Here is a 12,471-nt window from a genome sequence, read left to right on the forward strand (position 1 = left end):
TGCTTCCAGGACCAATTCAAGGAGTTGGTAATCACCTTTAAAGTCCTTCATTGCTTGGGTCCAGGCTATCTGAGGGACCGTCTTATCCCACTGGGGTTGGCCCATTCCACCCATGCCAGCAGAGGAGGCATACTGCAGGCCCCATCAGCCCGATTGTTCCAGCTAGTAGGGTCCAGGAGAAGGGCCTTTTCTGCGGTTGCACCTGTCTTCTGCAACATCTTGTCCCCTGGTGTGAGGTCAGCCCCAATCCTCCTATCCTTTTATAAGGACCTAAAAACCTCGCTGTGCCAATTAGCTGGGGGGTCCCAATTGGGGAGCATCACAACGGGGGTGGTTGATCGATTAACAACAGATTCTACCTCCCCCACATCCTGACTCTATCCCCCCCCCATTTATAATTAGATCATAGTGTTTGTGGGTATTAATTTATTTATGTTTTATACATACATACATACATACATACATATATATATATATATATATATATATGTATGTGTGTGTATATATATATATATGTATATATGTATATATATATACATACATACATACATACATACATACATACATACATATTCTCTGATTGTAAACTACCAAGAGTTAGCAATAGATAGCAATAGCAGGTAGACTTATATACCACTTCACAGTGCTTTATAGCCATCTCTAAGCAGTTTACAAAGTCATCATATTGTTCCCAACAATCTGGGTTATCATTTTACCGACTTCGGAAGGATGGAAGGCTGAGTCAACCTTGAGCCGGTGAGAATCGAACTGCTGAACTGCTGGCAATCAGCAGAATTAGCTGCACTCCTGCATTGTAATCACTGTGCCACCTCGGCTCAGTTACCTTGTGGTAAGACAGCAGCCAATAAATTTTATTTATTTATTTATATGTTTTTTTTTTCTTTTTACAACTGTGTAATCCCTTCATTTGGGACAATGTTGGGGTGACTGAATGCAACCGAGCATATACTGGCCAGATGCCCTTCCTGACACCTACTCAGAGTTTGCAGCAGATATTTTATCTTTGTGCCCCGATAGAGAAACATTTGTCACTGCTTAGGATTGAACAATCAACCTTCTGAATGGGAGGCAAGCATCTTCATTTGTAGGGCACCACGCTGCTCTAATGAATTTTATAAATAAAAAATAAAACTTTGCAGGGGGTTGAATGGGTGTTTGAGGGAAGGAATGTGGACTGAGTGAAAAATTATTTAAATGAAATTTGAGCACATTGATTAGAAACAGAAGGGTTTATAATGCAACTCATGATCAAGGCTTAACTCTGATTGGTGGAGAGTGATACAAGTGATTTAATGCTTAAGCAGATCAGGATTTGGGAAATGTGTGGTAAAGACACTCAGAAAGGAATGTAACAAACAATTACTTTTCTGAAACAATAAGGTAGAAAGGTGATCTTGGGCCAATCTCTCTCTCTCTCTCTCTCTCTCTCTCTCTCTCTCTCTCTCTCTCTCACACACACACACACACACACACACACACACACACACACCCCACAGAAAGAGATAACATAGATAATAAATCATAAGACACAATCATAAATCATAGGATATAATCAATTGATTATATCATAATATACCATTAGCAGAAAGAACAGGATTACACCCTTTATTAATAATTTTTGTGCAGATTGTTACTCTGTTTTTTTCTATATAATTAGATAGTTCCTAAGATAATTTGCTAGTGGATAGATAAAAATGGATTTAATGTAAGTATTGTCTAAACAATGGAAATATAATTTTTTCCTAGTTCACCACATGGTGGCGATATTAACAAAGAAATCTAGTCTACTTCCTCATCAGGGCAGACAGTAATACAAAATTGAACAAAAGGAATCTGACTCTTTTTGCGATGAGACATATGCAGACTATAAAATGGCAAAAGACTGAACAATTCAAAATGATTTGCTCAACTAAATCATAAAGAAAGGAAAGAAAGACTGACTGTTGGGCAAAATTTGAGCCTACAAGGAAGAGACTGGAATCATGGAGAATTGCTTTTGGAAAAGACAAGGTCTGTATGTCCTTCTCTCTTTCTCATTCCTTAGAGTAATGTGTGCTTCAATTCGCTTTTCTGTCCCTGAAGAAAAGAAAAAAGGGTTTCTGGTGGCTAATGTGCTCAAGGAATTGAAACTGGAAGCAGGGGAGCTCTCAACCCGCAAAGCACATTTAGTTGCTGAGGGCACTCAGGAATACTTCCACCTTGATATTCAGACTGGGAATCTGTTGATTAAGGATAACATAGACAGAGAAGCTTTATGTGGCCAGAATGATCCTTGTGTACTTCTATCTCAGTTTGTTCTGGAAAACCCCTTAGATATCTTTAATATTGAAATCAAGATAGAAGATGTGAATGACAATGCCCCCAAATTTTGGAAAAACAATGTGGAGATAGACATTCCTGAAAATATTCCTATAAGTATGATATTTCCCTTGGAATTAGCCCAGGATGATGACTTAGGAGATAATAGCATCCAAAATTATATTCTCAGTCCCAATGAGCATTTTCAGCTTGAAGTACACAAGAACGAAGACAAAACTGATAATATATATCTTGTTTTGAAGAAACCATTAGATAGGGAGGAGATGCCACACCTTGGATTGACTCTAATGGCTATTGATGGAGGAGTTCCAAAGAAAACAGGCACAGTTCAAATTAAAATTAATGTTCTGGATAATAATGATAACTTTCCTCTGTTTAGCAAGTCTGAATATAAGGCAAGAATAAAGGAGAATCTGCCTCAGGGCACTCTTGTGGTTAAGGTGGAAGCCACAGATCTGGATTTGGGTTCAAATGCACTGATCCTCTACTCATTCCATCAAGTACCGGAAAGAATAAACAATTTGTTCAATTTAAATGAGAGAACAGGAGAAATCACGGTTTGGGGTCAGATTGACTATGAAAAAGAAAAAAGTTACAGCATGAATATCAGAGCAACAGATGGAGGGGGTCTCCCGGATCACTGCAAATTACTAATAGAGGTTGAAGATGTGAATGACAACCCCCCAGAAGTGTCCATCATATCTCTGACCAGCTTTTTAAAAGAGGACTCTCCCCCAGACACAGTGGTGGCTGTCTTCAATATTAGAGATCAAGACTCTGGAGACAACAGCAAAATGGTCTGCTCCGTGGAGATGAACCTTCCTTTTGTGCTCAAAAGCACCGCAAACAACTTTTATCAGCTTGTGCTCCAAAGTCCCCTAGACAGAGAGACAGTCACTGAGTACAACATTACCATCACAGCCATTGACTGTGGCTCTCCTAGGCTTACTTCAACAAGGCTGATTAATGTTCAGATCTCCGATGTCAATGATAACCCTCCTCTTTTTGAAAAGTCTTCATTTGACATGCAGATCCGGGAGAATCATATTCCAGGCTTGCTCATCGGCTCAGTCCACGCTGTGGATCTGGACACAAAGCAGAATGCAAAAGTAACTTACTCAGTTCTGCCTGGGAAGGGTGGTGGCCTTTTGCCCACTCTCATTTCGATCAACTCTGAAACTGGAAACCTGTATGCCCTCCGATCCCTGGACTATGAGCAGATCAGAGGCTTCAGAGTTACTGTGAGGGCCTCTGATGGTGGTTCTCCTTCCCTGAGCTCAGAAGTGATTGTCCGCATCCACATCATAGATGAAAACGACAACGCTCCCTTCTTCCTGTATCCCCTCCAGAACAACACATCCCCATGCAATGAGCTGGTTCCCAAGTCAGCCGAGACCGGCTATCTGGTCAGCAAGGTGGTTGCAGTGGATGCAGATTCTGGCCAAAACTCTTGGCTTTCCTATGAATTGCTGAAGGCCACGGACCCAGCCCTTTTCAGCATAGGAGCGCAGAATGGGGAAGTGAAAACCAGGAGAGCCCTGAATGAGCGAGACACAAACAAGCAGAGGCTGGTGATTCTGGTCAGAGACAACGGTCTTCCTCCCCAGACCAGCACGGCGTTGCTTAATGTCCTTCTTGTGGATGGCTTTTCGGATCCCTTCCTGAGGAGGGTGGATGTCAGTGTGCAAGAACCGGAAGAAGATAAAACCTTGACCAAGTATTTGGTGATCTGCTTGGCTGCTGTCTCCTTTGTGTTCCTGGTCTGTATTGTTGTGTTTATTGTGGTCAAAATCCTCAAGAAGGACCCCCAAAGCCATTTTACTGCAGCTGTTCCTCACTTCCCACCCGCCAGTGCTGATGCCCCAGAGAACTGTGCAGATTCACAGAATGGGTCGCTTTCCAGGACTTACCGTTATGATGTTTGTTTGACTGGTGGATCCTTAAGTAGTGAATTCCGATTTCTCAGGCCTCTCTTTCCTGTGCTGTCCTGTCCTGTCGGAGATGTTAATATCCCAGGCAACCACTGGACTTCTTCTGGCCCCGAAGATTTATCTAAGGAGGTTGCAATTAATGGGAGAACGAAAGAGGTGAGGAAAAACATGCAATTAATTCAGGCTCTTTCTATTTATTCTCCCTCTGTTTGTTTTGCTCTATCGGTTATCCTTGAACTCCATGCTTGTTATTTATTTAAAAAACAGGCAATTTTACTTTAATGTTAATTGCGAGCATAGATCACAGTTCTTTTACAGATAGTCAGTCTTTGGTTAACAGCTACTCCTTTAGCAAACATTGGTATTATAATGCGCTGAATGGTAGTTACGACTGGTCCTAGACCTTCCAGCTGTCCTGGAACCTCCCTGATCGCTTGATTCTGATCTGGGCACTTGGCAACCATCTCACACTTAGGATGGTTCTGCATCCCATGGTCATGTAATTTGCAACCTTCGCTGCAGGTTTCCCACAAGCAATTTCAATGGGGAAGCTGGCAGGGAGGGTTGCAAACTGCTCGGGTAAGTCTTACCTGGCTGCATACATTCCCCCAGCCTTTCTGCAGTCACACTGCACCTTGCCAATCACCCACACACCCTTGCACACTCTCCCCAGGCCTCACTGTGCTCCTGCTGTGTGTCCTGCCCATTTGCAGTCTTGGTGCACTCCAGGAAGAAAAAATTATAGTGACAGCTATGGGGGGGAAGGGAGTGATCTGGAAGCAATAACTATTAGGGTAATTAATGGTATTGAACACAACAAATGTAATTGCAGGACTGATTTGAAAGAAGTTTCATTTATAAAATTATCAAGGTCAAAGAGGAGAATGGATCTAGATATAGCATAATATACATGTACATGTAGATATATATATGAATTATAAAGAGTATCGGTATTTTGGAGCGGTACAAGTAGGTTGTAGAAATATTCTAATCAGTTTCCAACCATTGTTTCTTGTCCTGCCCTCTGGTGCTTTGGTGAATAACGTGACCCCCCCTCTTTTTTGTGGCAGCCCCTCAAATACTGGAACACTGCTATCATGTCTCCCCTATTTCTTCTTTTCTTTAGACTATGCAGCCGTTCTTCATATATTTTAGTCTCCAGGCCTTGCTAACTCTTGCATTGCTAACTCTTAATTGGTTTGTAACCAATTTCAATTCCAACATTTTTTGAAAGTCTTTATTACTATGGGGCTGTCAAATTGTAGCACTGCGACATCCAAAAGTTATAAATGAATTTCTGCAAAACTTCATTCAAAATAAAACTAATTATTTAATTGTAGTTAGGGTTGGGCAAGAAATGAATAACCACATACTTTTAATTTAATTTAAACTTTAATCACTTTATCACAGGAGTTCTCTTTGCAGTTGTGGATTCTGCAGTCAAAGCCAGGGGTTAGGCTCAGAGCAAATGCTGATAGTAGTATCATTTTGTCAAGACAAGGTTGCCCTCTATATTCCTTTAAATTTCTTTGAGTTGCAATCCAGTTTGAGAAACCATGAAGCTCTAGTATGAAACCCGTTATTAGTTAACCTTAGTCCTTTAGAACAGTGCATGCCATCTTGGAAAGGACAACTTTTCATCACTCTTGTGTCTCTATACTCTACTCCAAGCACGTTACAAAAACTGGAACCACCTAATAAATTGCCTAAAATTGAAGGATCATATTAATATTGATTGGTTGCACAGTCAGCCGGATGTTTAAATTAAGTTTGGCATTTATATCCACCTATCATGTCTTTCCGAAGGACCTGGGATAGGTAGATATTGATGTTTAGTGATGTTAAAGGTATCATCGCGGGATATAAAGCTGCCTTTTGCAATTGATTGGTGGTGATTTTTTTTCAGTGCCCCTGGTTTTCAAGTAATATTCCAGCTGTTTTGGGATTGGGATTAGGCAATTAGCTACATTTCCCAATATAATAACAGAAAACCCAACCCCCCCAATCCGACCTTTTGAAATGATTTTGGTTCCCACAGCCCAGAGATTTGTTTAGAGTATCAAAAAATAAACCCCTCTACTTCCCTCCTTCTGTGCTTATGGCAACCTAGAACGAGCAAGATGGCTTCAGCCAGGTTTGTTTTAGAGTTGACAGTCAGATCCCTTAAAGCACGGGTGTCATACTTGCCGTGTCACATAACATGTTGCGACATATCATGACTTTTTTTGCATTGCTGGAGCTGGGGTGGGTGTGGCCTCTGCATGATGCAACCAGCCTGCAGGCTGGCAGTTTGACAACCCTGCCCTAAAGAGAAAGCAAATCCTGCAAGGAAAACAAAAGCATAATTTAGGAATCTGAGAATGTTTATCATAAAATTGCCATATTAGTCAGTCTGCCTTAACGTCCGCACTTTTCACCCACGTAGCTTCCGATAATGGATAACCTTTCCACTGCAGTAAGTACTGCAACTTCCCTTTATACAAACTAGAATCAAGAATGTGTTTGATTTCATAATGGGCTTCTCCTTCAACTATACTGGGACCCGGTGCCTTCTTAGGGATTGGTCGTAATGAGGATTTCCTGGCAGGCTTTAGCAAACTGCAATGGAAAACAGGGTGAATCTTCCCTAATAACCAAGGGAGTTTCAACTCAACTATAACAGGACTTACAATTTTAGTTATGGGAAAGGGACCAAAGAATTTAGATCCTAATATCTTGCTAGGTAATTTAAGCCTTAAATATTTGGTAGATAGGTAGAATTTCTCCCCCACATAAAATGGCCTCTGAGACGATTGCTTCTTATCAGCTTGCTCTTTATACGTTTTTGTGGCTTGGGCTAATGCAGGGGTAGGCAACCTCGGCTCTTTTATGACTCGTGGACTTCAACTCCCAGAATTCCTGAGCCAGCCAAGCTGTGGGGAAAGGGAGAGTTTCCAAGCTGAGCCTTGCTGGCTCAGGAATTCTGGGAGTTGAAGTCCACGAGTCATAAAAGAGCCGAGGTTGCCTACCCCTGGGCTAATGCTTTCTTTACATTAGCCCAAACACCCTGCCATGATGTCACCTAATGGTCTAACATTTGTGAGATGGGGGTTCTTGTGAATATTCAGGCATGGAACAATTTCTCAGCCAGTAGCTACTTTGAATGGGGTAACTCCAGTGCTGCTGTGTACTGTATTATTATATGCCACCTCAGCAAAAGGCAGGAGGTTAACCCAATTAGTCTGTTGGTAGTTAATGTAAAATCTGAAGTATTGTTGCACCATTGTGTTCATGTATTCAGCCGATCCATTAGTGCTCGGATGAAAAGCTGATGAGAGCCCTTGAGTGGACCCAATTAGCTTGACAAATTCTCTCCAGAACCTTATGCCCATCATACTTGTTTAGGGGACAATTTTTGAGGGGTTTTCAGCATTTCTAGATTTTTATGATCAGTCCATACTTCATAAGGCACTTTGCTCCCATCAAGGAAGTGGCCTCAAGTTAGCAGTGCCCATCTCATTGCAAAAGCCTTCTTCTCCCAAACATCCCATCGCCTCTCAGTGTCTGTCAGTTTCCTAGAAGGGTAGCCACAGGGTTGTAGGTCCTCCTTTTGGTTTCTTTGTAGGAGTACTGTTCCCACAGCTACATCACTAGCATCAATTTGGATGATGAATTGCTCCTCAGGGTCAGGGTGTTTGAGAAAAGGTTCGGCTGCAAACAGTCTCTTTAAGTGCTTAAATGCTGCTTGGCATTCCATAGACCAATGTAACAGTTGACAAGGTCGGGGCTTTCCCCCTCCTTTCCCAGTTTTCAGTAGCTCAGTGATTGGCAGAGTTATCTTAGCGAATGAGGGAATGAATTGCCAGTAAACATTTATGAATCCTAGAAAGCTTTGAAGCTACTTATGGGACAGTGGGGGCTGCCATTCCAGCACCATCTTAAAATTGGCAGGGTCCATCTCCACCTCCTCACTGAAAATTCTGTATCCTAGGTAGTCAATGTGGGGCTGATGGAATTCACATTTAGAGAGCTTAGCATAAAGTTTACTCCTCAGCAGCTTCTTGAGTACTTCACGCACTAATTTGACATAATTTTCCATGGTGTCAGTATAAATAAGGATATCATCAAGGTAGACTAAGACTGCCTTGAATAAATGATCATGCAGTACTTGATTGATAAATAGCATAAATATGGCAGGGGCTCCTTGGAGACCGAAAGGCATAAACTTAAACTGGAAACTTCCCAGGGGCTATTGAAAGTTCTTTCCCATTCATCCCCCTCCTTAATCTGCACCTATTTTCTTGGTACGTACAGTCTGTCAAAGTCCCAGTGAGGATTTCAATGGGAGAGTCAGTCACCTGGTGTGGGGGGAGCACATCACATTCCTTTTCACTAAATACCTCCACCAAGTCTCGATATTCACTCGGTATCAATTGAATTCCTGGTACATACTCTATGATGGCTTTTAGAGTCTCAAGAATTTCTTGGGTCTCGGTTGTGGCAGGCCCCTGTACTTCGCTGATCGATGTGGGTGGAAGGGGTCCCATTGCTAACCTTAGAGTCCTGACTCCATCCTCCCACCAAATCATGGGACACCACTTATTGAGCCAGACCAACCCTAGGATTACAGTCTCAGTCACCTTAGGAACCACTACAAAACAGATAATTTCCCAGTGTCTGCCTATGGTCAGGTGCGTGGCAGGGGCTCCTCCAATAAGAGACCCATATGCTTGTTCAAATTTCATGGCCAGGGGCATTAGCTTGGCATGGATCCCTAACTTTAGTACTGTAGGGAGATTGATTAAGCATCTGGTGCAACCTGGGTCAATTAGGACATTTAAATCTGCTTGGACACCCATCTTGGGTACTATGATTTTGGCAGAGATTGTGAAAGGTGAGATGGGTTGACTTACTATTGGGTCATCTTCTCCCTCCTCATTGCTGTTATAAGGAGCTGGAACCCTCTCAGCTGGGCTTCTGGGCTTGCAGGTGCCAGTCTCGCTTGGGACTTCACCTAGGTGCTGGGCTTGATGCTGAAGCTGGCCGAGGTTGTAGGGAAGCTGCCCTGGCTATTGCGACTGGGCTTGGGCTCCGACAAGGTGGCAGGAGCGTCAGTGAGCATCTAGTGTCCCGTCCGGCAGAGATCACAGAGTGAGCAATCAGCTGCATCTCCCCAACCATGAGCCAGTCAAACTTCTCTCTCAATCTCTCAACTGGGTGGCTGTGGATGGCTATCTACTATCCCGGCATCATCTAGGTTAATGGGCATAGTGATTTAGGTGAACCCATACCTGGTTCAAGAAGAAAGACAACTTCTCAGGATCTCCATCAAATGTGGGTTCGATAGGAGGCAGGTCTACTGTCTGTTGCCCCAGTATTCTGGGCAGTAAGCTAGCCAATGATACTGGGGTCATGGAGGTGCCACCCTGGCAGGCTCCTGGGCTTGCGGGGCACCAGTCTTGCTTGGGACTTTGCCTGGGTGCCAGGCTTGATGCTGAAGCTGGCAGAGGTCAAAAGGAAACTGCCCTGACCATTGCGACTGGGCTTGGGCTCCAACAAGGAGGCAGGAGTGTCGGCGAGTGTTTAGTGGAGATCACAGAGTGAGCAATTGGCTCCATCTCCCCAACCTCGAGCTGGTCAAAGTTCTCTCTCAATCTCTTGACTGAGTGGCTGTGGATGGCTGCAAGTATCTCCATTCTCCGGAATCATCCCATCCAGCTGGCCTTTTCACCTTCCTCAGTGCAGGTGATCGAAGGCTGTAGGATAAAATCAGAGGGAATTCTGCCTTGGCAGCCTTGCGGGTGCTTTGTCGCTGGGGAGCTGCCTCATAGTGGCCAGCTCCTCGAGGGTCAGGATCCCTTCTTGCTGTCCCAATTTGTTAGGTGGAATCATGTGGGTTTTTGGTCTAGCTCCTGCCACAGAAGCCTTGCTCTCCACTTGAACAGTAGCTTGTGCTCTGTCTGCCGGAGCCGCGCTGAGGCCAGTGGCCAATTCTCCCTTCTTCTCCATCACAACTTCTCCCCTGAGTGTTTGCCGTCCTCCCAAAAGTAGTGAGTAGGTGACTGCGGCTCAGGACCAGAAGGCAAAAGATTTTAGGAGAATTGGTTTAATATCATGAGGCTTCCACAAAGAACATGTTTATTGGTTAAAAATATCAGCACAATCAAAAGTGAAATCAAGTCTGAAATTTTCTCCAAAGAGTTAGACTATTACAAAGTTAAACTTCCCATCCCAGTACTAGGAAATCAACTACATTTCCCAATAGAATAGTTTGACGGGCTTTCTAACAGAAAACCCAACTCCCCAATCCGACTGTTGAAATGATTTTGGTTCCCACAGGACAGAGAATTGTTTAGACTATAAAAAAAACCCTCCACTTCCCTCCTCCCATGCTTATGGCAACCTAGAACGAGCAAGATGGCTTCAGCCAGGTTCGTTGTAGAGTTGACACTATTTCTATTTGCAGGTCTTTGTATTTTGTTATCTTCTCCAGTTCTTCTATTCTGCTATCTTCAGGTACTGCCACATCCACTACCCAGTTTTGTTTAATTTTTTTGTCTTTCTTAACAATTATTAAGTATCAGATGTTACGTGGCAGGTACTTACCTGTTTGAATTCTAAAGTCTCAGAGCACTTTAGCTTCTTCATTTTCTATTACTTTCTCCATTTTATGATAACACCAGTTCTTGCTTGCAGGCCAATGGTATTCTTGCAGATCTTCCAATGCACCGTTGTTGCTACTTTATCATGCTTTTATATGTAGTCAATCTATGTGATATTCTTGCAGCAGCTAACTACGTGGTCCACTGTTTCTTCAGCTTTTTTTCAGAGATAGCATTTGCTGTCTGTTGCTGTCTTCTTAATTCTTGCTTTGTATGTTGTTAAGGTTGATTTTGTGCAGCCAGAATTAGCCCCCCATTTCTTTTTTTGGTTTCCCTGTTCATAGCAATTGCCAGGTCTTGCTCTTATATACTTTGTCTGCTTTTTTTAATGTACTGGACAGGTAACTGTTTGCCTTGCCATGTCTCTTTTGTAGTCTTCATTTGGTCTTTTTTGTAGCCAGTTTGTTTTCTCTACAACTCAGTGCATCTTTTTCATTGTTATTCAGATATTCTTCAGCCATCTAGTATACTTGCAGCATTACACACCCACCTATTTTCTTGATACTGTAGATCAGTGGTTCTCAACCTTTTTACCCCCAACCGGTCATAAGTTGAGGACTACCCAACCGGTCATAGGTCGAGGACTTTCCTTGTCCAGGAGCGCCGCGCATGCGTGGTGCCGCCCCCTGCGCCAGCCGAGGGATAGTTGGCAAGCGGCAGAGACGGTGCAGGCTGACCACCAGCTGGGCCACCAGCTGGCCCAGCCCAAGGGAGTTAAGGCACCCGCCGGGCCCCACGCGTGCCAGCAACACTCCCTGCACCCGCCGGCCTCCCACCTCCCACCCCTGGCCCTCTTTTACTTACATTTTTAGTAGTTGCTCAGCAGGGAGGGGTGGAAGCTTCCAGACAGCTCTCCTTTGCTGCAGACAACTTGCAGCACCGTTTGCAGAATGGGACTTTTGGTGGGCTCACCAGGGCAGAGAGAGCCTGGACAATTCCTATTGGCTTTTGAAAGCCAATAGAATTAGACTCTATTCACGAGAATCTATTCTATTGGCTTTCAAAAGCCAATAAAATAAAAGGGAGTAGCACAGCTACGGAAAAGGGAAAAAAATGGCGGACTGTGTTGTTTGGCGACTCCCATGAAATGGTCGTTCGACCCCAAATTGGGTCCCGACCCACAGGTTCAGAACCACTGCTGTAGAGTCTGTCAATGTCACTGTGAGGATGCAGGGCATAATTCATTGCCATTATTATTCTGGTGTTCCTAGCCAGGGCTTTTAGTTCTGCTTGAGTCCAATCCACTATTCCAAGCATGTGTATTAAATGATTGGCATTGCCCAGGTGTTAATTGCCTTGAAGGTATTTCCTCCACTGAATTTAGACTTTGAAATCTTCACTCTCTTGATGTATTCTCTTCTGATCTTCTTCTTAATTTCAGTGTGCTTGAAAGATGCTCAGCTTGAAAGATGCCCAGGTATTTGTGGTGAACATCGTCCTCCAGACTCTTGATGTCATTTCTATAAGGCATCATGATTCCCTCAGTTTTCACCATTTTTCCCCTGTTGGTGGTGAGGGTGGAACATTAGTTGAGCCCAAATTCCATTCCAATGTCTTGA

General features: G+C 43.5%; 2 protein-coding genes across 2 annotated transcripts in view; both read left to right on the forward strand.

Moving 5' to 3' along the window:
- The window catches only part of LOC120300282 (protocadherin Fat 4-like), an 85,847-nt gene that overhangs the window by 39,096 nt on the left and 34,280 nt on the right, over positions 1–12,471 (forward strand). The gene's annotated exons all lie outside the window — the stretch shown is intronic.
- LOC120300295 (protocadherin beta-16-like) overlaps positions 1,645–12,471 on the forward strand; it is a 43,666-nt gene continuing 32,839 nt past the window's right edge. Inside the window, exon 1 of the mRNA XM_039326117.1 lies at positions 1,645–4,427. Coding sequence (XP_039182051.1) covers positions 2,004–4,427 — 2,424 coding nt within the window. The 5' untranslated portion in view covers positions 1,645–2,003. The remainder of the gene's footprint in view (positions 4,428–12,471) is intronic.

This window comes from Crotalus tigris, unplaced genomic scaffold (genome assembly GCF_016545835.1).
Source record: "Crotalus tigris isolate CLP2741 ecotype Arizona unplaced genomic scaffold, ASM1654583v1 scf7180000024339.11422700, whole genome shotgun sequence".
Taxonomy (NCBI): domain Eukaryota; kingdom Metazoa; phylum Chordata; class Lepidosauria; order Squamata; family Viperidae; genus Crotalus; species Crotalus tigris.